Raw genomic sequence first — 25,118 nt, forward strand, 5'->3', positions numbered from 1 at the left:
TGGATTCTATCCTTGAGATGAGCTCAGTTGGTCAGAGCGTGATGCTGATAACACCAAGGCAGTGGGGTCAATCCCCTTATGGGCCATTCACTTGAGAGCTGGATGATTCTTGTGGGTCCCTTCCAGCTCAGAACATTCTGTGACTCTCTGTGGTCCCTTTTTGGGAGTGTTTTGGTCATAGCAGTTTGTGTGGAACTGCCATAGAGGACTATAATTAGACATTCGCTACATCAGCTCAGCATTTTTATGAGTCTAATCAGAAAGATTGGTAAAATGTGGTGGAAGTGTATCCACAATGCTACAATCTTACCTAGTGAAAGTAAGCTGGTTAAGGGTCACAGTAAAGATGTTGCTATAGCTGACTTAAAAGAATGGCAGCTCTGGATGATGTACTGTGATTGAGTCTTGGAATCCTAAAGGCCCTGTTCTCACTTTATTGTGAGGCATACCATATTTGTCCTTAAAGAGAGAGTCAGTTTCTCTTAGCAAGAATGACATCACTTCCAAGAGGTTGATGAAGGGAGGGGAAAAGAATCATGATTCTCAAGGTCAACTTACTAACTGAAGCAAAACCTACAGCGCTTCCTAGCTTTGTGCTGAATTTGAGTAATAATCCCTTACCCTTCATTTTGTTAGGTGTATTTGTGGCTAACTCAAATCTTAGTTTGTTGAGAATTCTAACAACTTAATTGTTTGGTTTTTTTTCCTCCCAAATGACTTAATGGATGAAGCAGTTGGAAAACTCTTATCTGTGGATCTGTAAGGGTTTTTTGTAATCAGTGTAAAGCTGTCAGATCCCATGCCAAACAACTAACTCAAACTTCTCTCTTTCTTCTCTGAACTAACTTAAATTAGTTTAATTGGTAGGGAGGCTCATCCTAACAGTGACAGGGGGCTCTGCTGGCACAGTCAAAATTCCAGGGCCAGCAATTGGGATACTTGGCTCCCTGTCTTCTATCAGTGGGTTTGAAGAATCCACTTGTGATTACATTTTAATGATACAACCTCTAGTTCACATGGAGCAGTCCCTTGGAGTGGAAAAGGACTGTGCCCTCAGAGGCAAAACCAGACGGAAGTTGGGCTATTTTCCTGGCTGAGTGGGTGTCTCAGTCCTTAAAACACTGTTAACAGGGGCAGTTCCAAGTAGATCTGGAATGTCTGTAGTGACTCTGTGGGAGTCTTTCAGAATGTTCAGAAAAAATACAGCTTCAGGTACTGGTTATAGGTAAAAAAAAATCCGTTAAGCATTTCTTTCAGGTATAAATGGCACAGATATAATTATTCAATCTTCTGCAAATCTGGACTCTGTAAGTTCTCTAACATTTTGTTTTTATCTTTTGTGAAGGTCACAATGGTTTCCATTCCTGAATACTATGAAGGAAAAAACATCCTCCTGACAGGAGCTACAGGCTTTGTGGGAAAAGTGCTTTTGGAAAAGCTGCTCAGATCCTGTCCTAAAGTAAAAGCAGTGTATGTGCTGGTAAGAAAAAAAGCAAAGCAGACACCTGAAGCACGAATAGAAGAAATTACTAGCTGTAAGGTATGTATACTATGCTCACAAAGTTCATTTTTGTCCTTCATTATGATGTTCTTATTTCATTTTGAGAACAGCTTCAGTTTGTCTAAAGTTGTTGTTTTGTGTTTGTGTTGTTTTTTTTTGTTGTTGTTGTTTTTTTTTGGATTTTTTTTTTTTTTTTTAAACAGAAATACAAAATCTAAGACCTGGCAGTGCTTTTATAGCTGCTTCAAGATGTTAGTCTCTAGCAAAGCCAGTAGTTGAAAATTATCCTGTATTTAATGCAGGAGGAGGATGTTCAGCTGTACTGCAGAAATGAGAAGTAAAAATCTGCGTTAGGGAGAATATAAAATCAAGTACAAGAGGTAGCGGACTGGGAGTTGTAAGATGGATTGAGACTGTTAAAGATCTGAAGCAAGTTACTTTTTCACTTTGTGCCTTCTGTTTTTTTCTGGAATGTGCTACTGGATCTAGCAGTAAATAAGAATGTGTCATCTCTTCAGGAGTGTACTTTTGTAAGTGGAACAGAAATGTTTGGCTTAGCAGATTGTTACAGATTTCTGTTGGTCAGCCTGTGACAGCTAGAAAGTCTGTGCTGTGGAATTATCCAAGTGGCTCTCAAAATAATTTTCTGTGCATGCTGGCTCAAATACTTTGCTCCTGAAGAGACTCATTGCCTTGATATTCTGGTAAGCTAGGTGGGCCATTCTTACTAAGTGTAGAATTATCCATCTCCCTTGCCCATCTTCCTCCTTAGAGAGTATCCTGTTCATGATGGGAAGGATGAACAGGATGAGGAGAGATTTCTAGCATGAACTTTGCTAAAGCAGAGTTTGTTTATTTCTATCTAGGCCTTTCTCTTATGAAACACAGGTGTCAGCAGTTTAATTTTTTCATTGAGATGCAATGTAGTCTGTACAAAGTTTGTTCTTAGAAGGTGCTAGAGGGGAATCAATAAGGAGCTATGAATGCACTTAGGGGTAAGTTGTTTAAAGTACAGCAGTGGATTTCTATAACTGACTAGCTGGGATTATAGCAGATATGAGGATGGCTGAGGATGGCTGTTCCCTAGTTAATTATTTTCTGTAACCAGTCAAAAAACTGTATCTCATTGCTCAGAAAACATCTTCCTATAGTCTTGTGGAATGTCATAAAACACAAAAGAATGAGTTACAGTGGGGTTCTATCTTAAAATTCAGTTGCATGTTCTCTCTACATCAAATCCTCAGTTTGTCACTGCCCTGGATCTCCAGACTAGGCTCAGAAATGCAAAATGAAAAATTTCTCAATCCACTTTTTGTATACACTGTTACCCAAAGAAAGGTGGGGGAGTATTTGAGCAGAGAGGGAAGTAGCACTAGTGTGGCCTGACTTAAACTTTGGTAAGCTGTAAGGCTCAGTATGACTTTTAGAAAACCTGTTGTAAAAGGCTTTTAAATTTGAGTCAAAGTCTGCTTGTACCAGCTCCTGTGGAGATAAAAATCTGATGTGATTTGAGTCTTGGTGAGCACTTATTGCTGGAGCAGGTTCACAGCAGAAGTCCTGGTAAGCAGAGTTACTGTTTGAGGCAGGAACCTGCAGGGATGGAGTTGCTCACCTATGCAGAGATGTAGAGTAGGCCCAGATGTTTGTTCTGTCTTCATCAAATGATCAGACAAGATTGAAACTCCATTGTTTAAATGGCTTTAATGTCATCAAGATTGTTCCAAAAGTCTATGAAAACTTTAATAGGATCTATTGTCTTAAGCTGTCCAGTTACAAGGGCACTGCCAGTAATTCCTCACAATTTAGATGGACTCCTTAAGTGTTATGCAACTGTTTCCACGTTCTGTTTCTTGGAGTTTGAAATCTAAATGGGTGAATGTGGTAATAAATAAAATAAATGTGAAATAAACTGAGCTACAAATAGCAAAACAGAGTTGAGGTTTCTGCTTTCTTTGGACTTCAGGTATCTAATTCCTCTGCCGATTTGCCATATGTATTGCATGCAGTCCAGGTATTTCTTCTCCTTAGTACTGGTGTCAGTGCTAGTGAGAGGTGTGTGGGAATAGTGCTTGACTATGGATGTGAAAGGGGGTATAACAGATGTGATGGATGTATGAAAAATAAAAACTGGCTCTTGAAGAGCTCATCCATGGTACTGCTTTTCTGTTACTATGCGATATCACACATTAATATGGTCAACAGGCAGTTGCTTCAGCTCCCTGGAGGAAGGTGCCATCATTCCAAACAAAACCATAGCAGGCTTATTTTTCAAAATTACACAAAGTTTCTGCCCTTGGGTAAGAACTGTTTGCTGTACCCATAAGAGTTGCAGAGACTTTAAATGGTGTCTTGGCAGCTTTGTCTTATAAAGTGAAGCTTCACGTTTGCAAAGTCCAGTCAGGGCCTTGAAAAGTGGAGATGTCCCATGTTCTCACTTAGAATTAGCACTGCTGCTTCAAGTGGCCATACAATGAGCTGCATTAGCTCATGTCTGGGCTGAAAAAACATCTCTAGATGAAAAAACATCTCTAGGAAAAGAGCTGAACCTTTTTTAGGTCACACAGCTCTGGGGCTTCTTGCTCTTGCCACTGTCAGAAAAGCAACAGGAATAAAGAAATTAGAAGGACCAGTCTCTGTGGTAGAAATGCAAACTTACATTGCCTGAAGTGTTGTGAAACTGCGCCTTTAGGTGCCTTAATTTATAGTTTAAAATTAATGAACATCATTCTGTAAGGAAATGCCTTTGACTATTTGTGTTTGGTATAACCACATGCTTGGGAATGAAAAAGAAAGCCGTGATTTTAATACAATATAATTGACTGGTGTTGAAGCAGTTGCACGATATTGGCCCCTGGACAGTAAAGAAGGGTCTGCTCTTCTGCAACTTTCAAGGGTGTTTTATTGCCACAGTACTGTGTGGCTCAGGAAAACTTACATACTGATGAGTGTAAGTAAGATGAGGCAAGAATTTTGATCTGTGTGTTAAGCCACCTGGTTAGAACCCAGCTATTTATGAGAAGAATTCTTGATGGAATATAATTTTGGTGACTTTTTTTCAGGGGGAACTGTTGGACACCAATTTGATAAAAATTAATCAGATGTTCTAATGTAGTATGCCTTTTTTCTTTTAACTAGCCATAGAAACTATTTCTTTGGGTTTGGTTGTTTTTTTTTTTGGTTTTTTTTTTTTTTTTTGATAATCTGGAAGTTATCCAAGACTGGCATAATTATAATTTGAGGATAGCATTTCTTAAATCAATGGAAATTTGTCAATCTTAATGCAAGATTTCTAAACCCAAAGTCCAACATGACTTATATAAGAATTTGAATAGCTATTATCAAGCTTGGGAAGTGGGTAGACTGTTCCCTTTTCTTATGTTGGGAAAAAAAAAATAGTTTATGAAAGTCTGTAACGTGTTCTTATGGTATTGCTAACACACTGTTCTAACTTCCTGATGATCTTGAGATGTTAGGAGGTGTAGACAAAGAATGTGGGATTTTTCTTCACTTAAGTGGAATGTTTCTCTTACCTTCACTGAGTTTACAGTCCTGTTATTTTTGACAGCTCTTTGACAGGTTGAGAGAAGAGCAGCCAGACTTCAAAGAAAAAATAATAGTAGTTGTGAGTGAACTTACACAGCCTGAACTGGATCTTAGTGAACCAATCAAGGAAGAACTTATAGAATGCATTAATATTATATTTCATTGTGCTGCTACAGTCAGATTCAATGAAACACTAAGGTGAGTCTAAAATTCTGTTTACCCTGGTCTGGCAAACCAATGGTGCTCAAAGGGAGGGGGTGAATGAGGTGTCTGTCCAATATTGCAGATATGGGTAGAAAAACTACAAATAAGCTGTAGCACCTACTGTGCTCCCTAGTAATGTCAGGTTTTCTCCTGGTGTATGTAGGGGTAAGCACAAACTATTCCTTTGGCCTGCCTTGTTAGAAAGGGAATACACATTTTCAGAGGATAGAGATTTGTGAGAAAAGCGTGTGGGAGGTTCCAGTGCTTTCTCTGTTAACTGATAAGAAAAACAGGAGAATACAGCTCAGCTTTTCTTCCTGTTTTTCAAAAGTCCCTTAATAATAATGGAGGTTTGCATTGGAAGAAGTAGAGTAGGGGAGAAGTAGATGCACAGGGAGAGAGATGAAAACAGGAGGTGGAAAAAGCGGTACACACAGCTGGGATTATGAGCTCCTTTGACTCGTTGAAAGAGATAGCAAACTCTGCCTAATATCAATTAGCTACCATTGATATTAATTGCTTTGGGATAATGCTCCCCTCTCCTGTCCCCCACTTCAGTAACAATGTGAGATAGAGCATTCTGGAACTTAGGGAGTCTTTGAGGGAATACCGATTTTGTTGTTGTTAATGTAACAGTTCTGTTGCAAAGACTTTGAAGTGTTGCTTAGCTGTACTCTTGAAACTTGATAGTACATTGTGTACAAGGAAACTGGTGCCCACAGCAAGTCTGTAGGCTGGAGAGAAGATGTAAACTATAAAATAATCATAGGAGTTGGTCAGCAAGCTGTTATCTGCTGGGAGCTGTAGAGAGACACCTACTCTGCTGTAGTGTCCTTAAACACAGTAATGAGCAGCGCTGGAGTGGAGGTGTGGTTCTTGGTGGTTTCCCTTTTTTCCCCTTCCTTCCATCCTGTATGGAGCCTTTTACTATCCTAAAAGAAGACGCCAGTCTGCCACTTACTGGCCCACTAAACCTCCAAGTTGTTGACCTAACTCAACATGAACTTGGAAGTTCAGAGGTGCATCTTATGGAAGCTTGGTGTTGTTGCATTTTTTCCTTTGTTTTATGGAAAACATACAGTTGGGATTTAGATTGAGGAAATTAAAGGATGCTGGTAAGAAAAGGAGAATTATCCTTTGAGAATTATCAATTAACATGGAGGGGTGTTCTAGATTAGGACTGTGGTATGTTATTCTAAGCAGAAAATTAGGGCAGTCTCCATGCTGCTTTTTTGAGGATGGTTGGAGAATTGAGGGATACTTTACATGCCCAGCACTGAGGCATTTAGGAATGAATTTCTTTTTGCTTGTTTTTGTCTTGCTTTCTACTAATGACATTTCTGTTGAATCAATAGAGATGCTGTGCAGTTAAATGTGGTTGCCACACAACAGCTCCTCTCCTTGGCACAGCGAATGAAGAACCTGGAGGTGTTCATGCACGTTTCCACCGCCTATGCGTACTGCAATCGGAAACAGATTGAGGAAGTTGTGTACCCACCTCCTGTGGATCCCAAGAAACTGATAGATTCCCTTGAGTATGTGTTATGTTTTATGAATTTACTTGGGTAATCTGTATCCTTTTTCTTCCTGCTGTTGAAGCACCAAAACCCAGTTAGGAGTTGTGAAGATGAAGAGTTATCTTATGCTGTCCCATAGGTCTGATAGCATGTCTGACACTTCCCTTCTCTGTAAGGAACATGGGTTAAGGTTTATGGTTTCTTTAAGCTGAGCTGGGTGTGGAGGGGTACTGAAGGAGAGGGATGCTCATATCTACTCATGATGCCTCCTCTGTGCTGAGAGTGCCAGTCTTTCATCTGTATGATTGGCTGAATCAGGAGATGCTGGTAACCTGTGCTGGCACCAGCATTGTGAAGGAAAGGATAAAACTGAGGTGCCTTGAACAGCTGCCTCTACTACATCCACCTAAATGCCATTGCAAGATGAGACTGAAATGCTCAAATAATATTACTTATTGTAGAAGTGGTTCTGTTAGGTATGCTGAGAGCCCAGACATTAAAAATCTGTTTTCTGTAGCTTTAAGTCTTGAATTAGGCATTATGGTTTGGAAAAATGACTCGTTTTCTTTTTTTGGTGTATATTAACTGTCCTGAGATCTTACTTAATAGCTGTCAAACTTTGAAACAGGTGACAATGTAGGATAAGTGTAATGTAACTTTACATCAGTCTCTTCCTTCTTACCTATTGTAAAAAATGTCACCTCTTGGAAGAGAAGCATGAAACTGAAAAAAACTAATTAAAAATTAAAATACCTACTTTAACTTGTTATTTTAGGTGGAAGAATGCTAACATTAAAACCAAGTGAGCTACCACCTAGAACGCATGTTGAGCCAACCCTTTTTTATAACGTTGTCTTTAAATACTCTTAAAAAAGGAGGGATTGCAAAAGGGTCCTGTTTTTGAATACCTGACTTGTGAAGAGACAAATGTAACTTAAGCTGTTTGGTGTGGGTTGAGACAGCTGTGTGTACTTAAGAACTCCTGAGGGGAGGCTTTTGTAAAATTATGAAAGAGTGATCTCTAGCCTTTGCTATTCTTCTTCCTACCCTGTTCTTATCATGAAAGGAGTTCAGTGTGTGTCCACTTTGTAACATGACATTGGTGAAAAACAATAAATTCCATTTCTGTGACTGAGAGACCAAAGCAAATAAAATTCAAGTCCTGCTTTGCAGTGAAGATCACCAAAGTAGCAATAGTTGCAGAGGCACATCTTTCTCACTTGTGTGCTATGACTGAAGGTTATGTTTTTAATATGAACTGGGAAGCAAGACAAAACTGCAAGATTTAATTAATTTAAAGGGAGAAACACTGTGACCAGCTTGTTTCAGTGGTGGTTGTGATTGCTCACCACCACAAAGGTGGAGGGGATGCTGGTAATGCAGCTGGGACTCCATTGCAGTGGTATCACTTCGTAGATCATAATGCAGTGAGCCCGTGTTCCAAAGACTAATTTGTGTGTCTGCACTCCATCTTTGAGAGCTTGGTTGGCAGAAGTTGGATTATTGTGTGTGTACTGCTTGCTCTGTGGTTGGTGTGTTATGAATGAATTTCCAGGGCAAAAAATAAATGCCAGTATGCTTCTTTTGATGGATACTGAAGGTGCAATCCTTCATTTTTCTGAGAAACTTGTTTTTGTTTAGGTCTTTTCTTTAAATGAGAAAAAAATAGTCATGGTAAGTTCACCATTTCATACCCCACCTCCCCAGTGAAGCAGCATGCAGTAATTTACACTTGCCTCTTGTTTTGTTTCTTTAGGTGGATGGATGATGACCTAGTGAATGATATTACTCCTAAACTGTTAGGCAAAAGACCTAATACCTACACATACACAAAAGCCTTAGCTGAATCCGTGGTGCAGCAGGAAGGTGCAAATTTAAACATTGCCATTGTAAGGCCATCCATCATTGGTGCCAGCTGGAAGGAGCCTTTTCCTGTAAGTCCCTGAGTTGTCACCTGACCTCTTACTGTAGAGGAAAATCTCTTGAACCATGAAGTTGTGTCTTGGTTACTTCTGGATGACTGATAACAGTATATAGAGTCTAAATACTGTCATCAAAGCTGAGCAAGAATTGTGTGTGGGAGGTTCTAGTGCTTTCTCTCTTACCTGATAAGAAAAACAGGAGAATACAACTCAGCTTATTTTGGTTGAAAAATGAAAAACACCTGAGTTGCTAGTCTAAAAATACTTGTAAACTTGAATACTTTGAACATAAACGTATTTTTATGGACAACTGCAGTTCATTCACTAAGAAATAAATAAGCTCTCTCTAAGGAACCATGGTGTCCTATGTGTAGATCTCTTGTCTGAGTCATAGAAACTTGTTACATCAGCAGAATTTGCTATGGAAAAACTTTATTTAGCAACATGGAATTAAAAATCTTTCTCCTCTTTGGTCTCCTTTTCCTCCACCCCTTACACATGTAGTTTCTACATGTGTAAGGGGTGGAGAAAATGTACCAACTCAAGCTGTCTGTGCTGAGGCTTTTGGTTTCACTTGAAGCTGCTGACTTCAGTATGCTCTAACCAAATCCTTTCCCTCCCCCCCTTCCTAATAGGGCTGGATTGATAACTTCAATGGACCTAGTGGTATCTTCATTGCTGTAAGTAATGAATATACTTAGTTTTCCCCCTCCTTTTAGAAGGCAGAAAAGCTTCCTATGTTTCACTGCTGGGTCTTCTGTCTCTCTTTGTTGTTTTGTTCTTCAAGGCAGGAAAAGGAATTCTTCGAACCATGAGAGCTTCCAACGATGCATTAGCAGATCTTGTCCCAATAGATGTTGTTGTCAATACCACACTTGCTGCAGCCTGGTATTCTGCAATTAATAGGTATAAATGGTGACAAAAGAGAGTACTGAATATTTGGAAATGATATTGTGTATTTAGTAAACCAGTCTTGTATTGAAATCCTCATCAATGTCCTGCTGTTCCCTCAGGACAAAGGAATCTAAGGTTCTGACAGGTTAGTCTCTCAAAGGATAACTTGCTTATGCCAGAGGAAGACATCACCTACTGATATTGTGAAGCTGTATGTGAAAATTCTTTCCTGGGTCTTTGTAATCAATACACCTGCAGTAGGGTAGGTGATGCCTTCCCTGAAATAAAAAATAGAGAAAAATACTGCGAGATGCTAAAGCAAAAAATCGACCATGAGACTGATGCTTTCTGCTTTATATGAATGATGCTGTTGAGGGAAAGGATAACTTTGGGCATCTCTTCTGTTGTCTGTGTTTGAAGAGGTTGTTTTTCTTCTAATTTGCTCTCTTATCTTTTTTCCCTCAGACCAAGAAAAGTCATGGTGTATAACTGTACAACAGGTGGCACCAATCCTTTCCACTGGAGCGAAGTTGGTATGCCATGTTTCTTTTTTCTCATCAGCCTTAATACAAAAGGAAAATCAAACAGGTTATAATCAGTAAACCGTAATGCATTTTTATTTTTGAAACCGGTATTTTAGCCATACCTCCCAATTTTGCAGTGAATTGTGCTTTCTCATTAGCTTCCACTGTTAATTCTCTTCCCTCTTCCCCTGCAGCATTACCTCCATTTTGTTTGGTTCTTATTGGTGTTTTTGTTTGTTACTCTTATTCCGTTATTAACTTAAACTATGGGAGAGCTGATTTTTCTCTTTGCTGCTGCCATGGCCTAATCCACAGAGAGTAGGTAGTGTGTGGAGAGAAGTGTTGCTCAGAGGAGCAGTAATGATGCTGGGTGTAATGCCAACATCAATAAATACATATGAAAAAACATATGAATAAGCAGCTCACAATTAAATGTTTTGTACATCTGCATAATTGAGAGGTCTGGTAATAGTTTTGCCCTTGTGTAGCTCTGTGTTTGGCTTAAGTTGATTGTTGGTTGAGGTGGCTTTTTTTAATATTCAGATTGTTGCATGACACTTGAAGAATTCATGTACAGGGAAGAGTAGCCTTCAAGGAAATATGAATACTTATTTGCAAATCTAAGATATCCTGACTAAGATGTAACCCACAGGCCAACAGCTTTGTAATAGTTAATGTTGTAAAGAACAATACAAGCTGTTTGGCATAGTAAAACCATTTATTAGTTTTCAGGTTTTTTAGAAATTGAGTTCTGAAACTCAGATTTATTTTTTCTTTCAGCTAACCTCAAAACTTAAATGTATTTTACTTGCTTTTGCCCATTTTACGTGGATTTGTAGTTGCAAATATTATTGCTTCAATTAAACTTGGCAAATTGCTGACTTCACTTATATCCCAGTTTGAATCAGGGTATTTAAGTGCTGTCTATAAACAACAGTATAAAGTTATAAGAGAAGATTTAAAGGAGAGGTGGGTGAATTTCCACATAACTTTTAAAGACCCTGATCCTGCAATATCTGTACTGAATTTACAGGTGTTACCAGGAATTGCTTTTTTCTTAATGCCTAAATTTGGATAAATTGGTTGAAAATGTCATTTGAAATCACTTCAGATGACTGCAGGGTCTTCAATCTGTTCTAAAATTCTTCACACAAGTGATCAGAATAACCCTCTTCATGAAATATAGATGACTATTTAAATAGATTTACTTGCTTTATAAACTGAAATTGTTGTCAGTGTTTGAAACCACCAACTTCTAAGGGAGGGAACAGAAAGAGAGAAGCTACAATGAAATATGGTACTGAAGATGAAGGCACAAACCACCTCTTGATTATAATGAGAACCAGTTCAACAGTAGTTTAATTAAAAGCTTCTAACGGTTTTAATTTCTGTGCATTGTAGAAGAGTTAGGGTGGTTATTTACATAAGACCCTGCTGTTGATGCTGTACCCTGTAATGTACTTTGAAAAGCATTACATTTTACATGGTGATTATCGAAGCTATTGTGCAACTTTTCTTTCTCAGAATACCATGTAATTTCCACTTTCAAGAGGAACCCTCTCGAACAGGCCTTCAGACGGCCCAATGTAAATCTAACTTCCAATCACCTTTTATATCATTACTGGATTGCTGTGAGCCATAAGGCCCCAGCATTCCTGTATGATACCTACCTCAGGATTACTGGAAGAAGCCCAAGGTAATGGTGACTGTCTCTGCCTTGTTTGTTCCTCTGACTTTTAAATAAAGCTATGCTTACACTGTGTTGTATGTTGATTTTAATTTTTTTCTTTCCCTGAATGTTTTTTGACTAAAACTCAACCTTTTTTTCCTGAGAACAGGTCCTGGAATTCAAAGTGACTTTGAACATTCTAGCAAAAATGAGAATGTTTTTTGTTGGATAATCTGGGGGTTTGAGTCGTCAATAGAATTAAAAGATATAGAAGTGATGTTTGTTCTTAGATAATAAATACTAAAAATATGTTGATCCTTATTTTTTCCTACAGAAAACTGCATGACTAAGAATTACGAGACTTATCCATTAGAAAAAGTAGCAAGAATACCTGAGTTTACATTCTCCTACAACCCCCTCTTGTATTACTGCCGGTGTGCAGAGAACTTTATAGTGTTTCTCTTCTTTGATCTTTTGCTCATGTTGACAGGTCGGAAACCATGGTAAGAGGCACAGGGCTAAAAATATACTGCCCATAAGGTGGTGGAGACTTGTAAAGAAGACATGGCCTGGGCACTATCTAGGTTTACTAACTAAGCAATAAGAATCCAGTGGCTGCATTTTGAAGAGTTCAATGACTGTCCTAACAATGCTGTCCAAGGGATGGATCAGAATCCTAGTCAGTCATTAAACTCTACGAGGTGGCTTGTGTTAAGGTTGTTGTTGCTTTTATAAACTGAAAATGGAATGGGGGACTGATCTTTTAATTGCAGATTATTCCTGTAGATGATACAAATTGACCCGGTACGTTGGTTTGTATCATCTCGGCATTCCATTCAGTTTATAATGTTTAGGCTAGTATTTGGCTAACTAAAGTGGTGAAAATAATAGGCTAAACTAAATCATGTAGAAGGTATATAAGGTACCACTTCAATTTGTGTCATATTTGCCAAGCCACATGGCCTAAACTCATTGCTTATGTTACATCTTCACAAGCATTTGCCTTCAGACTATAAAACCTCCACTGTGGTGACAGTGTATTGACACAAACGATATTAATTTGTTGTCCTGTAGTCTAGGTCTGTCTTACAAGGAGGGTGAAAGCTCTGTAGCACAGCAGTGGATGAGTAGAAAGGAGCTGTGTAAATGGTTTGTAGGGGAAAACCTCTCAGCTGGAACAGTAATACCTAGAGCAGCAGCAGTGGCAGTCAGCTGTGCCTGTGTAATAATCTTCCTACATGGAAAAGCTTTTAAGACTTTCAACTCTAAAGAAGGTATTGTATATAAAACATCCTAGCTTCCAGGTTCTCTTGCATTTTGAAGTTATTTTCAATAAAAATTGATAGAAATTCCCTGACAGATATGAAAACTTCATCCATCATTAAAATAGTTATGGTATAAATGCTGATGCCCTGTCTTCCACATGGCTGGGAAGGAGAGCTGCCAGAATCTTGTCAGGCTTTGAAAGGCAGCTGGTCTGCTGAGTATTTGACCAGTGGGAGTAAAATGAGGCTGTGAATAATCATGCAGTTCAGAATATTTAGCTTAGTTTTATATTCTAACACTGGCAATGTTGAATCTTATTTTTACTTTTCCCGGAGTTCTTACTTGATGTCTAAAGATGGAATTTAGGACTTTCATCACTACTGGTACAATTGGTGGCATTAATACTTTACAGAATAAAAAAGTTATTTACTGATATGAATATTCCTACTTAGCTTACTGTAACAGTGATTGGATGGGTTTCCTATGATGCACAAGATTCCAGTTTGGAGAAAAGATGGCACATTGAGCTATACCGAGCTATGGTTCAGTCACAGCTTTTAGGCTGGCTACACAGCCCACTTACAGGAATGCAGCTTTCATTAGACAGCATTCCTCTCCTTTTTTGAAGCATTTAAAAATGGGAGCCTGCAAGAGAAGCAGTAAGAGCAAATACCTAGATTTGAGGAAGATGTGCAGTGTTGAATCCTAGAGGAACAAGCTAGTGTTTAAGAATACAAGAATTTTGAGACAGATCTTTACTCTTGCACTTCTTTCTAGTACTTTGAGGTTGCTTTAACTGATGGGCTGGAGGGGTGTACTGCTGTTGCTGTGGTCATTCTGTCAGTTGATAGAATGGTATTAATTTCCAGGTAGCAAGTGCTCAGAAACTTCTAAAGACTTGGAAACACTACTGGATATTTTTAAACTCAATATAACGCTGTTCTGAGTGAAGAAGGGCTGGCATAATTAAAAATGTGACCTTTTCCACTGTGATTTAGCAGAACAAGAGTATATTAAAAATGTAATAAAATTAGCACAAGAAAATACAAATACATTGCTAACCTGTCTTTGCGTGGATGGGTGCTTGCCCTCTCTGTGCTGAGTACACTGAAGTCTCTACAAGAAAAATAAGTAATGAAATCACTCTGCAGGTTTAACTGCACTCTTGTCATACCATCAAGATGTTGTACCACAATTGAATGAAAAATTTTATCAAGTAGAAGAAAAGGAAGAAACTAGAAATAGATCAGGTCTATGATCCTTCAGAATTAAATGATTATGTTAATAATAATAAAAATTAAAAGCAAAAATCTTCCTATTTTCAAAGCACTTATCTATTGTAATCTTTCTGCAATGGGAAGCCATTTTTCTGTACCTCATTTGTGGAAGCAATGTTTTTGATAAAATGGAAATCTTTTTGCTGTTTTTGCATCTAGTTGAAGGTTCTTGAATTTAACGATTCTCTGATAGTATTAAAAGGTAAGGAAAGGGAAGGAAGAAATAACCTATGTAATATTTCTTCCAAATTTGTATAGAAAGAACATGTACAAAAAGGACTGGCATAATTAAAATTTAATATTTTATACTAAATAATGCTCTAGCATTGTGTAATTATGTAAATAGTAGTGATAAACCTTAGCATTGAAGTTTGAAGGTAGTGTTGTTGGTAGCTTGCCATAGTTACCTAGTTGCATAGCAAAGCTTTTTAGTTGTCTAGTTATCTTTAATACAAGGCATAGTTTGCTCCTGTAACTTTGCATAGTGCTTAGCATGACAAAACCATGTGTTATTTAAAAGCAGTTTGGTATATTTGAAATGTTAAAGCCTTTAGAAGTACACACCAAGCAGATCTTCCCAGCTGCTCTGAGAACGTAGCATGTGACATGAAATACTTAAAGTTGTAGTTCAGAGATTTCTGCAGCAATTCTTCTGTTACTGATTCTTACAGAGCTGAAGGAAAGGTGTGGCTGATGTATGGAGGGAGATATGAAATTAGGTCTTTTATATCTGTCATTTCAATTTAAAGCTTCTTAAAACTGGAAGCACCTTTCATGTAGTTACTGTCTTACAAACCAGAAACTAGTTAGGAGGTAATCATGAATATATTTTTATATCTTCACAGTGCTTAAATTGTGTGGTTAAAGCAACCACAGAGCTGCTGGAAAGATAAGAATTCAGTAGTGTGTCTTGCAGTTCAAAATTTACAGGCAGGTGAAAATCAGATTTTCAAAGACAAATCTAAAAGCTTGTTTTGTGTTTTTTAGAGGAGTCTTTAAAAAAATAATTATCTGTAATGCTTCTACAGAGTCTTGCAGACTGGCAGCCTGTAGATCGACTCAGGGATCAGTCTGTATTTGACATCAGGGCTGTTTTTAACTTGGAGACAATAGATTGTGTGTAAGACTTGAAATTGCAGTTGTAGCCTTAAGCCAGGTCACTTTCAATTGTCTGGTATAGAAACAAGCCCACCTAACTTATGGATAATTGAATTAGCTTGTGTAAACTTTAATTCCTGTGATGTTGTTCTCAAACTGTTGTAGTGTGCTTGGTCTTGATAGCAGTTAGGACTGCAAAAGCAGGAGGCAAAATTGTGCCTTGAATCTGGGTGAAAGTCACCCAGACTGGCTGCCTGCCACAAATGCTCAGGTCTGTGAGATGGTCAGCAGGGCTGGCTTTTTTCTGTCTTCAGCTGATGGAGAAGGTGTGAGGCAGTGCTTGGTCTGTACTGACTGGTTATATTTGGTGTTGGTGTTTATGACTCGTGTCCAGTGGCTGTCTTTGGAATAACTAACCTTCAAAACTTCACGTTGAGGGATGAAGTTCCATTGTGTGGCTTCATGTTGGGTTTTGAGTTGTGTGTGTTGCCGTTCACAGGAGGAGTGTGGTGCCATTGAAGTTAAAGCTTAGTCTGCTAGAGCTACACCAGTGTGCACTCATTGCTAGCATCTCTTAATGTCTCCAGGCTGCTTTTTTCTCCCCTCAAAGAGAAGTGTAGTTTCCTGTTGGTTTAGTGCAAAGTGTCGCAGAGAAACTTGGTGCACTTCCTCCGACTTTGTCATTGATCGAGCAGCTGAGATAATGTGGAGAATTGCATTCTTTGAGTTGGTAGAGAAAGAAACTAACACTACAAAGAAAAACAATTTTTTCCTTCATGAGTTGAATCAGCTGGTTCCATAGTCAGCTGCTAAATCCAATTTGAGTCGGAGAGAGGGAGGGAAAAAAACCCTCTTTTAGGCTTTTTTTTTTTTTTCTATAATCAGCTTAGCTTAGCTCTAAAATCATATCCATGAGCAGAGACAAAAAGAATCCCAGCAGATCTTTGCATTAGTTTAAATTTTGGTTTTCATGCTTTTCTAAAAATAAAAAAACCTATGTCAGTGTCCAGAAACAAGTTCAAAATATACACTTATCTAATCAGATATTCATTTGCTCAGTTAGTATTTTGCAGAGGCACAAGGGTTTTAAACTGTAGCAGTCAAAGCACTCTAAAATTCAGCTGCTTGTCCAGCTTAGCATAAGGACACAGACTGGGAAGGTTCAAAAGGGCAAGTCAGGTTAAATAATCTTCAGACTGTCAGTGGACAGAGCTCTGCAAAAAGGCTTAAATGCTGTTTGCACTAATTTTAGGCGTTTTAGTTCTGAGGTCTTTTTGGTTTGTCTGACCAGTGAGATCTTTGCTTTCCAAGTTTTGAGTTATTTTCCTAAATTTTTTACATAACAAACATCCCTTTTTTTGGTTCAGTTTAGTCTTGGTTGTACAGGATATGTTTTGGATGCAGAGTCTATATTCCCAATTATTTCTGCATCAGAGGAGCTCCAGTTGAACTCAGCCCTCACTGGTGCCACCTTGCCCAACTGGTGAAACTCTAAGCAGGTGTTTGAAAGCTCCTAGAGGTGCTTAGTAATAAAATCAGCTGCTGGTTTAACATTTGAAGTCAGTTCTGAATTAGTAGATATATTCCTCTGAGGTTTAAAAAAGATATTTATGCTTTTTGTGCTTTAGAGATGACATTTTCAGTAGTCTCTGTGGTTTGTGTTGCTCCATTCTGAGAGAAGAAAAAGAGGAAATTTTAATGTTTTAGATACTGAGATACCAGCTGCAATGCAATGCTAAATAGTTTCTTTACAAGAGTTTCTGGGACAATGTACTATATCCCCTCTTAGAAGTATGAGTGCATCAAGATGCATTCAAATGCATTGCAGCTTTCAGGAAAAAAAAAAAAAAAAAAAAAAGCTTTGTTTTTATTGCTTCTGTGATCTTTCTTGGCAAAATTTACTTTGAGAAAACCATTTCCTGTTAGTACTGGGTTCTGCTTTCTTTGCCTCCCCCCCTTACCATTGTGCTTGAAATGATCAGTGTCCTGCTATAAGGATCAAATTGGAAGCAGTTTTCCATTTCTGTGAGATGGAAATACCTTGAGGACCCAAAGCAGGAATTTAACAGCATTAGGCCATGTGGTACTAGTTAATACTTACTAAAATTGAGTGTCCATCTCTAGCACTGAGACACTTGAAATAATTTCCTTGTCACAAACGTGGAAGCTTTGCATCTGAGAGGCTGGATGACTCATACTTTTTTTTTTTTGACCCACTTTGGATGGTATGATCAAAAAGAAACTTGCCCAAATTGATCCTTATAACATAATTTCTCTGTATTCCAAGTGATGATTTTATAGAGTTTCTTCCTCTGCGTAATAAAGGATTATGGAAGGTATTTCTGCATATTTTGAAGTAGCATAGAACACAATCTGCTATGATCTGTGTACTTAAATATTTTCCTGCCCTTTGCTGCTGGTTGTTTTAAGCCTTGATCTCTTAGTAACTATAATGAAAACTTCTGTTCTGTTATAGAGATCTGGTCTTGCACAATGTGCAGGAAGATCAGGGCAACTTCCTCCCTTGTTTAAGGGGAGGTCCTGCACAGACATTCTGCTCTGTGCAGTTTGAGACTTCTGTCAAGTCAGACTCTTGAGTACAGCAAAATATTCCAGTGTGCTGAAGGGAAAACGGTTCCATCTCCCTGTCCCAAACTAAGAGTTACCAGCAGAAGACAACATATTGTTCCCCCTAATAAAAAAGAAAAAACTGGTAATTGACAATTCCAATGTGAAGTAGGATTAGGAAAAAAAGGACTGTGATAATTTCTGGTTTATGCAGAGATTGGATAGCTGCAGTTCACTTCAATACTATGCAGAAATATCCTATTGATGTAACATAATTTGCTTTAGGTACAGAACAAGATGGGATTTTTGGAGGTGGGGTAGGGGATTGGAGGGTAAAAAAATCTTATTGTCTGTTTCACTTGTTTGAACAAACCTTTACCCCTGTAACCTGTCCACTCCATGCCTCGGATTGCAGGATGATGAAGACAATAACACGTCTTCACAAGTCCATGATGTTTTTAGAGTACTTTACCAGCAATTCTTGGACCTGGAGCACTGAGAACATGACCATGCTGATGAACCAGCTAACTCCTGAAGACAAAAAGGCAAGTGGCTGTGTGCTGTGGCCATGGAGGCTGAGAGGGGGGCAGCAGTTCAAGGCAGAATAAGGACCTGATCTCATGTGCAGCTGACCTGGATGGAACTCAGCACTGCAGGTTCCTGAGAGCTCCTTTCAGATGTGCCAGGGCTGTGTGAAAAGCTACATCAGTGACATGAAGGGATGAAGCTGGGCAAGGAGGAGTGAAACAAGGATGACAGTTTGTTGAGGGAGAAGAAGTTGTTTCTTCCCAGGTTTAACTTTACTCCAGATTTCCCTGCCTCCTCCACCAACAATGGCTCAGGTGCCCAATTGAATTTAAACTTCCCTTCTGATATGACTTTGTTGGTTAATATTCATCAGAATAAAAATTACCAGTTATACTTCTAAAAACTCAGATTCCCTTATGCATTTGGAACAGCTTTCATTCTTAAGATGTCTTTGCTACTGAAGTGTTTTCCAGAATCAATTCAGTAGTTACGTTCCAGAAAAGCTGCCAAATTCCTAAATAAGCTGTCTAAAAGTAGGAAATAAAATAGCTTTTGGTGATTTTTGTGTGGATGGTATTTCCACCCCTTCCTGTCCTCTTGCCTCCTCCTAGCAAATTGAGTTCAGAAAAAAATTGAAAAACAAAATGCCAGACAATTTGAACTGTTAGTATTTTCAAGTTGCTGCATTTTGTTGAAATTTAAACACTGCTACTGTAGAATCTTGAGATGAAGAAATCAATACATCAGTAAAAAACTTGTGTATCAAATTCATCATAGTGATCTTCCTGCAGAAGGCATTCAAATGGTTGTATTTAAAATATAACTGTACAACTCTAAGCAAGCTAACAGCACCCTGCACTTACCAAACAGTGAACTTGGCACAGATCAGTGTTTATTTTAGAGCATATTAGAATTATTTTGTTGCTTAAAAGTAAATAACATACTAGAAAATAGTTATTTTTAGAATGGAATTCCTTATAGACAGTGGAAGTGGGGAAAACTGAGAAGTGGAGAGAAGGGTATTACTGGAAGGGAAAATAAGGCATGAAGTGATTGAAATTTGGAAGAGATTATGTCACAAGCAGGTGGTGGAATCAGAAATGGAACCTAAATCTGGGCTGTTTCTAGGATTAAGGATAGGATAACCTTCTTGTGTCAAAGGCAAATTGGATTTGTCTGGAATAAAGATATTATTTTCATTTAAATGATATATAGGTGAATTTTTAGGCAACTAACAGTGAAAGCTTTTCTCTTATGCAGACATTTAATTTTGATGTTCGACAACTACACTGGGCAGAATATATGGAAAATTACTGCCTGGGAACAAAGAAATACGTGCTGAATGAAGAAATGTCAGGCCTCCCTGCAGCCAGGAAACACTTAAATAAGTAAGTATAATCTTAATTTTTTTTTTCTTTTAAGTATAATTTTATATTTTATATGCCCTGCATTTGTCCAGGTTTTCTTTTCCATGTAATGACTTAATTGTTCTTAATAGCAACTGTTTAGGTTCTCCACAATTCTTCTGCTCCAGTCCAGTGGTGTGAAGCATTTTCTAAAGCATTTGTTGCTCCTGAGTTGCTCCCAGAATTAATAGTTACAGTATCAGTCTGGGATTACTGGTGTGGATACTGTAATCCAGGTTTTTGATTTTACCCAAGTATCTTTTAGAAGGTCAAAGGTACGTGGCTACGCAGGTCAGAATGGCTTCTTTGGGAGGTTTAATAGTGCAATAGCTGTTCTGGGAATGTGATCTTTTGAGGCAGGTAAATAAACAGGCAGAGACTCTGCACTTCAGAGTAGGGCACTTCGATGTTGCTGCTCCAGGATGACTTCCTTTAGCTTTTGCTCTGTGACTTAATTCCTGCCATTTGGATGGATTGGTGCTGTCCAGAATTTTATTAGCACAGTTGCCCTTGTTTTGTTCTTGGCTGATTCATCAAGGCAGCTGTAGTCTGTCTGATTTCTCTTTTTTAAGAGTGAAATAAAAATCATCTTGTTCTGCAATGCTACATCATGTCTGCAAGCCTGACAGCATAAAGAGAAACAATCCAGGTTGTGACTTGTGACTCCAAGTTGTTGTCGTTCTAAAGACAAGGATTTGCAGCTTTGGAGGGGTTTGGTATATGTTAAAATGACAAATACACTTTTGAAAGATAGGATCTGTAATAATTGTGGAAATAGCTAAACAAGTGTCCCTTCTGGGTTGTTTTGTTTGGGTGTTTTTTTTTTTTAATTTCTATTTAGATGCCATTAAAAAGCACATAGAAATGATCACATAGCTGCTGTTCTTTGAGCAAAGGATCATTGTGAAAATGACTCAAGAAATAATCTTGTATTGTAGCAGCCTCTGGTTGCCCCCAGCTCTAAAGTTTGTAAGTGGATTGTTTAATAAGAGGTTTAATTTCTGACTTACATTTACTCTGAGGTATTAATTTGGTCTCTTTGTTACCACCTAGTTCTTAACTCTAATCTGAACTTGGAGTCTGCTGCCTTAGTATTAACCAGATTTGGCAGCCCAGGGGGCATTTTTCTCTAGGGAACCACTGGGTAGATTTGATCCTCAAGTGGAAAAGTATTGCCTTTGTAACACACAGATTTAAACTGTTTTTCTCTGCAAATAAAATCTGTAAAGAAACCCAGCCTTACCTGTAAACAAGATAAAGGCAGTATTTCCCTAAAAACAGCTGCTTTTAAAATATAAGTTGTCATGATCTACTGAGCCAAAGAGATTGCTCCGTTTCTAAGAAATCTGAGCAAATTCTGGTTGTTTTTCTTGACATTTCCATCTCTACATGCAAGAAGATTGCTAAAAAGCACAGTTGCTCTAAAAGGTCACTTGGTTTATCCTTCCTTGAGAAGGAAGGAGTTTAAATTGCAGTGAAGAGGGTGGAAATACCTGGAAAATCTGGTGAGTTCTTACAATGGGGTGAGGTTTTTTGGTTTCTTTCGTGTTATTGTCATCAGTGGCAGTTAGAGTTACTTCTGCGTGTTTAAGAAGTTTTAAATACATGGTGGGGGAGAAGGGAAGTTCAGAGTGTTAAATATTTTTTGGTTGGCAGCCTTCTATAGGTAAGTTACCACTGTGATGTTGGCTTTAGGAGGTTTCCATCAAGCAGCTCTAAAGCAGAAGTACACGTGGTGAGCAACAGGGCTGACTCTGCTCCTTGGTTTTTCATTCTGCTTCTCAGCAGTGAAAAGCCTTCTCTGTTTGTTACTGACTTTTGTCATTACTCATTATGCATCTCGAGATGAACAGATAAACAAATTGTATTCTACACCAGAAGTTCATGTTTAGAGTGTTCTTTTTTCCTCAGAGTCTTTGTACATAGGCCCTCAGTGATTGCTGTTGTTTTTCCCCAGGTTAAGGAACATTCGCTACGGCTTCAACACGATCCTCGTGATCCTGATCTGGCGTATCTTCATCGCACGGTCACAAATGGCAAGAAACATCTGGTACTTTGTGGTCAGTCTGTGTTACAAGTTCCTCTCCTACTTCAGAGCCTCCAGCACAATGAGATACTGAGGAAGAGAATTTAGCATTAGGACATCTATGCATATGGTGGTCTAACTGCACAAACGCTGTAACATGTAGTCATCTCACATTTCGTGAAGCATAATTTCATTTTTAATTGAAGTGACAAATAAGCGATCTGGTATTTGCAACGTTAGCTGTGTAACTTCCTGGAAATGGAGCAAATAAAAAGGGCAAGTGCCACACTGAATTGGCTTAGAAAAGCATTTAGATAACTTTAACTCTTTGACCTGGGGAAGACATATTAGACCACTGACCAACATAACTGTGCAATTTGGAACGTGTTTGATTGGAATCTGCCTTAACATGATTTTTGTTCTTTTAAGTTTTACTCCACATTGAGCAAGGTAAATATTGGCATAGTAGATACTAGTTGCTGTAGACCTATTTATTTGAAATTCTTCTAAATTACGAAAGGTTTTGCAAGTTGCAAAAGTGTACAAATGACTCTGGATCTCCTAAAATAAAATAATTGAGGACTTTTGTAATTTGTCTTTAGGTTTTGCCACTTCTTCCCTTCCCCTCAAAGTAGGGATGCAACAATGGTGCCTCCTTTGCTCTAAAAAAAAAAAAGAAATTAAAAAATGAACCAACCTTCCTTATTTACTGAAAGGCCTTTTGTATATCTGGGCTTCAGAATGCACTTTGTGATTCGGTTCTGTGCTTGAACCTGGCTGTGTCCAACTTGCATTTGTGTCGGCATGAACAATTTGCTACTCTGAAAGCAGAATTGATCCTTGCATTGAGCAGATAAAAGGAAGTGTTCTCTAGAGAGGGGTAAATAAAGTCATTGACTGTCTTCTTTTTAATGATTTATTTTTTTTAATTGAGAACACAGAGCCAGCACTTCTGACTTCAAAGGGTAAATGTAATGAAAAGGAATTTATTATGCTTGGTTGCTATTTATATTGCTGGTACTAGTAGCTGGACAAGCTGTAGACTTTCATTAAGAGATACACCTGTTTTTAAGTTGTAAGCAATGTTAGCAAATACTTCAAGAATTAATAATTTTTTTTCAAAATCTCTGTTGATTTTGAGCTGTTAAATTGATGCATGGTCAACACCAATGCACAAGCACACTTTCCCATCCCTGTCCTAGTAAAACCTCATTTCACTGGGCAAGCAGAGTAAGATGCACCTTGCTCCAAAATGAAGAGATGTTAACAGTTCTTCCATCTGTCTTTTAACTTAAATTATTAGGTTTAAACCTGAAGAAATCTGGGTTTTTTCCTGCATGTTACTTTGTTTCAGTAGGGAAGACATTTGTAAAAATGTCAAGTTGTAAGAAAGGATTGAATCCTTATTTCTTTAATCCAAGGCAATACATGAAGATCCCTTTAACTTTTGGTTGCACAGATTTGAGAGCACTGTAGTGTTCCTCTAATTCATGCACTGACCAGCACCCTTGCCCAGTGTTTGTTCATTCAAATCAGTTTGTACTGATGAATTTCTTCTTGAATCTGCCTGGAAAGGCAAATAATGACTTAAGTACACAAGAACTACATTTTACTTGCCCTTGGTAGCTTTTTGTCCTATTGAATTAAATTTGTAAAGAACTTATTTTGCTATTCTTCTAAAAACTCTTACTTTCAAGAGAACACCTTTCCTGCAGGTGTATATCTCATTTTGAAAAGATAATGGCTTCCTTGTTGAAGCTAAATATTCTGTAGTAAGTAGTTAAGCTGTAATTCCTTTTTAAAATTCCTGGTGTATATATAAAGCTAGTGATGAAAAGCCTAAATGGTCCAGGACCACACCTTGTGTGAGAGACCTCTGACTGTGGCTGAAATCAATTAAGGCTTCTGTGCTTGGAGATGTTACACTTTAACAGATGCAGTAGGTGTATGACATTTTTAGCTGCCTTCCCAAGTATCTCACTAGACCTGAAAGTATGCTTAAGCATTCCTGAATTACAGATTTATTCAGAGGGGCCTCCTGTCCACTGACACCCCATTGTCCCATGTTGGCACGTGGCTGACGTTTGCTAAAGATAAGTACATCATACTCTGAAAGCTATTCTGTGAAACAATCCACTTAGGAATTTTGGTTGTTCTGACTATAAACATAATATATGAACATGATACTTCTAATGATTTGTTAATATCGAGATGAACTCTGAAGCCAATGAACCCATTACTTCTGGTGCAAGACACTGCTTAGAAATTTAGTCTTTTGGATAAATAACAAAGAGAGGGATTACTTTAAGCCTAAGCTTATTTAACCTCTACACTAAACATTTGCCAATTCAGAAATCTATTTTTTCCCCTCTTTGGAGACTGTTGTTCTGTGCCCTGTTGGTATTTTACTCCAATTCATCAGTCATCCTGTTGAACTGACAGTAGATTCAATGTTACATTTTTTCTGCTGGTTTTGTCACTTCCTGTGGTCAGTCTGTGAAATTCTACCTGGAACTATTGGATTTTTTTCCATATGGGAGCCCTGTGGTCCTGCAGTTCTTCACACCAGTGAAGAAAGGATGCACATAAAGGATGTTGGTCAGAAATATACTGGAACTATATTTTGGTCCATGAAGGCAGACTCAGTGTTTTGGCTAGCAAGTTACAGGAGGGGTATCAGCTGGTTAATAGGAAGAGAAACAGACTGAAACAACATTATCACTGAACTGTTACTGGTATTTAAATTGGGGACCAGGAAAAAAATGACATTTTCCTGTAATGTTTTTCTCTGCTGTAGGAACAGATGTTTGGAAACAAATGCTAAATCTGTGAGCTTTTATAAGACATAAACAGAAATATTGGGTGCCTTTGTTTGTAAACCAAAAATAAACAAATCCCTTGAAAGTGTTGTTACAGTGTTAATTGTATCTTTTTATGTTGGTTAGTCTAATTTGTGGAAAATACCCAGATAAATGAAATGCCATCTTAATGTACATGAACGTGCTCTTTTCCTTTGTGAGAAACTGAAAATCAAGTCGTTGAGTCATGTGAATTTTGAAAACAGCAAAACAGAAAAACTTCACAATCACAAACCAGAACATAAACCCCAGAAAGCCCACCAAACCCCCAGAATCTAAACCTTCAGCAGCTGGTATCAGAACACAGGGTGAGGTGT

The 25,118-nt window shown here is 38.2% G+C and overlaps 1 protein-coding gene across 1 annotated transcript; it reads left to right on the forward strand.

Moving 5' to 3' along the window:
- The first annotated feature begins 1,349 nt into the window (after positions 1–1,349).
- Positions 1,350–24,850, forward strand: FAR1 (fatty acyl-CoA reductase 1). Its single transcript, XM_041423230.1, has 11 exons — positions 1,350–1,540; positions 5,067–5,242; positions 6,604–6,783; positions 8,522–8,699; positions 9,323–9,367; positions 9,475–9,593; positions 10,047–10,114; positions 11,630–11,801; positions 18,399–18,528; positions 19,772–19,899; positions 21,875–24,850. The coding sequence occupies exons 1-11, from the start codon at positions 1,352–1,354 to the stop codon at positions 22,035–22,037; spliced, it is 1,548 nt and encodes a 515-aa protein (XP_041279164.1). The 5' UTR covers positions 1,350–1,351; the 3' UTR covers positions 22,038–24,850.
- The last annotated feature ends 268 nt before the right edge of the window (positions 24,851–25,118 follow it).

Source organism: Onychostruthus taczanowskii, unplaced genomic scaffold, assembly GCF_017590055.1.
Source record: "Onychostruthus taczanowskii isolate IOZ18803 unplaced genomic scaffold, ASM1759005v1 scaffold76, whole genome shotgun sequence".
NCBI lineage: Eukaryota > Metazoa > Chordata > Aves > Passeriformes > Passeridae > Onychostruthus > Onychostruthus taczanowskii.